General features: G+C 41.1%; 1 protein-coding gene across 1 annotated transcript in view; it reads right to left on the reverse strand.

Moving 5' to 3' along the window:
* The window catches only part of LOC101846082 (C-type lectin domain family 11 member A-like), a 6499-nt gene extending 2361 nt beyond the window's left edge, over positions 1–4138 (reverse strand). The window contains exons 1-2 of the mRNA XM_013084899.2: positions 4103–4138; positions 130–242 (exon numbers count right to left, since the gene is read on the reverse strand). Coding sequence (XP_012940353.1) covers positions 130–242; positions 4103–4138 — 149 coding nt within the window. The remainder of the gene's footprint in view (positions 1–129; positions 243–4102) is intronic.
* Positions 4139–5193: the final 1055 nt, after the last annotated feature.

Below are 5193 nucleotides of genomic sequence, written 5' to 3' on the forward strand. Positions count from 1 at the left end.
GTGTGTGTGTGTGTGTGTGTGTGTGTGTGTGTGTGTGTGTGTGTGTGTGTGTGCTCGTGCGCGTATGTGTGTATTGTGTATGTGTTTGTGTGAGGAAAAACTTATCTGTAGTACATCCTAAAGACTTACTCTTTTTTTTCTACCACTGTTTCGGCCACTGCAGTCAGGGGATGACCTTCCTCGTCTAGTCCGTTAGCCTCACACCTGTATTTGCCCACCACCTGGCTAGTGGGGTATGTCCACTGGAGACAGGAAATAAGGGTAAGAACGTTAGGGACATTTGCTGGTCGCGTTGACTATAACATTTATGTTATTGCCGAAAAACTCTGGTCAGTTGTTGACAATTCTTATTGTTCTCGTCTCACTTAAATCTAAATTATAGAACAAAAAGTGTTTTACGCCCCCATCAACATAATTCCGATAATTTCAAAGGTTCGAACTGTTGTTTTGCACAGTCAATATTGTTGACGACGATACGACACAGGAAGGAACAAAAATGTGTTCCATCATGGTGAAATCAGGCGCTCGTCCAAATAATGAAATCCAAGAAACCGACATTGATTTTCGACCGCTGGCAATTTTTATTGAATTTTCTTTTAATGAGCTCATGAAGAGTTAATACTTTTATATCCAATTAAAGACACATTTTTGGGTGCAGTTTATTGAAAACCTTCAATCACAAGAACAGAAAATGTAAATTAGTTTGGAGTTTCGTAAATATCTCTATTTTTATTCAAGATTGATGGGAATTTCTCTTTCATGTAAAGGAAAACAAATGAACCAGCTATTTATAAGTAAGATGATATCGGCAACTTCATATGCCTCAAAACTGACGAGCACCTGATTCCACGGCGTTGCAAGATACATTATGATAAAAGATGTAGGTATACACAATGGTCTCCACCCAAAAAATAATATTATGTTCAACTTTACTTTGACTTTGACTTTTTTCTTCCCCTGATATCCTTAGGATGTCGAGGGGAGGTGCAGGTTTCGATCCTGTGCTAAGTGCGTGACGTCCTTGATTGATATGGTGTGTTGTTCCAGGAACTTTTTAACCCCGTCCAGCCAGGTATTTATTGGTCTTTCTCTTGATTTGAAGCAGGATTCTCGGGTATGGTAAGCTGGCACATTCTGGTTAGATGTCCAAACCATTTGATTCTTTGAAGCTTAATGAAATCCATAACTGGTTGTATTCCAGTTTGTAGACGTATGGCTTCGTTCTTTATGCGGTCTCTTCTGTTGACATTGGTGGTTTTGCAGAGGCACCTCATTTCGCATACATTGATTTTTCTTTCTTGTACTTTATATGGGAACCATATCTGGCAAAAATGTTAATGTTGGTATGAAGATACTATTGATAAGCTTGGCTTTCACTTCGTTTAGGATTTTCCTGTGACTCAGCGGGGGTTCTAGCTGGTATGTCCCTCTATTTGAATTCTTGGTTCTTGTTTCCATCTCTTTGTTTATACGCCCAGTTTGTGTGAAGATGCTTCCCAAATATTTGAATTCCTCTACTAGTTGGAGTTGTGTTCCGTCCATAAAAATGTGGAGTTTCCCTGGGTTTCTTTTGACTTTCAAAACTTCCGTTTTTTTAAATGGAGATTTTCATGTTTAGGTGATAACATTCCTCAATTAAGTATTATTGTGGTGCGTTTTGTTGTTGTTGTAATTCCTCTTCATCTGTATGTAATATACTCTGGTCATGAGCAAACAGGAGCTTCAGTTCAATGATATGTCACTTGTTGTTTTCGTGATCCTATCCATGTAAGTGGTGAAGAGAAGCGGAGCGAGATCACACCCTTGTCTCACCCCAGATATGATGAGAAACCAGTCTAATAGTCCCTCTGTTATTCTTACGGAGCCAAATGACTATTTTCAAAAAGTGACATGTTTTTCTCCATCAATTTTCCTGTGACACCCAAGGAGTTTAGAATTAATGGAGCCTCCTCTCTCTCTTCGCGGCGCCACGAGCAGTACGCCGCGGTGGGGATCAAATATGGCCGCCGACTGTGGGCTAAATCTCGAACTGGGGAGTTTCTTTTTATAGAATCTTATCGGGCTGGGCCACGTTGTGGGGGTGGGCGGGGTGGGGGAATACACGCAAGGGAGAGGGGATGGGGCTGGGATTAAAGAGGAGGGGCGGGCCTTGGGAAGGGACGAAGGAGAATGGGAAAAATTAAATAAAAGAGAGAGAGACAGAGAGACAGAGAGACAGAGACAGACAGACAGACAGACAGACAGACAGACAGGCAGGCAGGCAGGCAGGCAGGCAGGCAGGCAGGCAGGCAGGCAGACAGGCAGACAGGCAGACAGAGAGAGAGAGAGAGAGAGAGAGAGAGAGAGAGAGAGAGAGAGAGAGAGAGAGAGAGAGAGAGAGAGAGAGAGAGAGAGAGAGAGAGAGAGAGAGAGAGAGATTGTGTTCAACTGACAGGATGACGGATAGAATAACAGGGAGAAAAAAAAATTAAATTCTGTGTGTGATACGAACTGTTCTAGGCAACTGAGAAAGCATAGGGACTGTTCAATTATTTAAGAGTTTTATGTTATATAGCTAGTTTAAAAATCAAGAAGATCGGCAAAATAAGAAAAAACAACTTATCCAAGTATCATAAAATTATCAAACATACCAAATTATAAAGATAATCTTTCATGACGCTAAAAGATTTATTAATTATAATAAGAAATGGTGAAAAATGTATTTTTAAAAATTGAATTGAAGATATTACTGCATGATTCTAGACATGGGTACGAGGGGCTCTTATTGCGAGTTCGATGTTCGGCAAAATCAAAGGCGTCGATGAGGAGTTCACACCTGGGCGTGATTCCTTTGTCGTAAAATCCTTGCGTCTGGAGCAAACGTGTACCTCGCATCGAGATTTACAGCGGAGATGTGATCCCATGCATGAGCAAGGGTTACCTTTGAAGGTTTTTTTTGTTCAGAGTAAAGTACGATAGGGAAAGCAGCGTTTTTAGTCTCTTCACACTTCAGAGGGGGATAATTTATCACGACTAGTGCAGTAAAATTTATTGTTGCTTTGTTTGGTTTATTTTTGAACAGCGAAATCTTAAGTGAACCGGAATGATAAATTGTGGGATCTTAGGTGAAGACTACAACAATAGATTTAGATCCAAACCGAGTATAGTTCTATCAAACACGACTCAAACTCTTATCCACCCACCCTACATCCTCCCCTCATCTGATATGATTTGGTGTTTCTTTAACATAGAAGATATTCATCACTATTGTTGTTGGGTATTGATTTCATATTTTAATGGAGCCTCTCGATATCTACATCTAGACAACAGTAGTCTTATAGTAATTAGGAGACGAATGGGCTTAAAAACATAAAACAAGTCTGACTGACTGATTGAACTCAACACGCTAAGGTGTGTTGTATGATTAGTAAATATATGAAAACAAGATACATGTAGAAACCTAGACTCTATTTGTCCCGTCAAAATAAAGGTATGCTGCGCATAGCATCTAATTTACACACACAATGTAAAGCAATATATACTTTAATTTAAATGTTTAATATGTATTATACATACACCCACACGCACACAAATACACACACACACACACACACACACACACACACACACACACACACACACACACGAATAATAATATTTTTTAAAATCAAGTATCTCGGTCTTTCTTCTGGGGTGTTGTTACAGTGTACCCCTTTCTGCCCGGGTTGGCCTTGGCAGGTAGCGCCGCAGTCAGCCCCTTATAAAAGTTAATGATCTAAATTGTGTCGCTGGGGGCATAAAAACACTTTCATTCAGATTTTTTTAAAAAGGAAAACAACACCTGTGAAAACTTATGTCCACTGCAGCATCATATCGGTTCTTACACTTAAACACAACGCAGGTGGAAGGCATTTTTTAAAATTGACTTGCCTAATCTCGGAATAAAACCTTCTTTCTTATCTAGATTTCAGTGCGTGAGCGCAGCGCAGGTAGACCACAGTTCCGCCGCGAGAGAGGGCTCCTATCAGGCGTGCGGTGCCGCCCACAGAGCATCCCCCATTACTGTAAACTCCTTGGTGACACCACATACCTCTGAGACATCCCAAAGTTAACATCTGTTCACCAGGTCGAAAGCCTTGTCCTGGTCCATGAAGACCATGCTGAGGTCTTATTCTTGTGTGCAATGACAGTTCCACACAGCTGTCTTAATGCAAAGACAGCGTCAGTACAGCCCCTGCCTTTTATGGAGTCAAATTGGGCTTTACGGAATTGAGTCTCTACAATTGGTTTCATTCTCATTTCCAGTATCTTGGCAAACATCTTACCTGCATAACTGAGAAGGGATATTCCTCTGTAGGTTCCACAGTCTCTTTTGATATCTTTCTTTTCCCAAATTGGTGCAATGATAGCTCGTTGCCAGTCATTCGGTGTGGTTTTTTTTGTCTCCCAAGACAGGTAAAATAATATCCTCCACAGCCAGAGTTCACCGATATTGCAGCATAGCTTGGTCTCTTCTGCTGTGAGGTTATCAACACCTGGCGCTTTGTTTGTGAGGCTTTTCTTTATAACATGTTGGGTTTCACTCAGCAGTAGTGATGGTTCTGGAATGGGTTTTTTTTTCGGTGAGAAAAGACTGCTGGATTTAGCAGCTCCTGGAAAAAGCGTTTCCATATTTCTGGCGTACTTAAAACAGAGTCTCTGTTCTCACCATTGACAATTTCCGTTGGGTTGAATGGTTCTTCCCACATCCTGATGCATTTGACGCTCTTGCAAAACTCTCTGAGGTCTCCCTTACATTATGTTGCCATCTATTCTCCATAGACTGTCCAGGATCTATTCTTGGATTCTTTTACTACCCTTGTTGCTTGGCAGCGTTCCTTTCTGTACCGGGTATAGGATGTAATCTTTCTCTGTCTTTGATTTCTGCCACTTTTGAATGCCTTTTTCTTCAGCTGGATGGCTTTCTTCACTGGGTCATTCCACCATATAAGCAGTTGTTTCCCTTTTCTGCCCTCTCGTTTTCCTGGTGCCGCACTCTTCCTTTAATGCTCTGTTCACGCATGCTTTGAAGTAGCTCCATTCCTCCCGGTTGTTTGGGCAATCTGTGAAATTCGTCTTACATAAATTCATGCATCTTATCTTTGTTATTGTCCTTTATATTTCTGAGATTTAAGACTTCTTGTCGTTTCCTGGCTTTTGGCCTTCAGCTGGTTG

This window comes from Aplysia californica, unplaced genomic scaffold, assembly GCF_000002075.1.
Source record: "Aplysia californica isolate F4 #8 unplaced genomic scaffold, AplCal3.0 scaffold00326, whole genome shotgun sequence".
NCBI lineage: Eukaryota > Metazoa > Mollusca > Gastropoda > Aplysiida > Aplysiidae > Aplysia > Aplysia californica.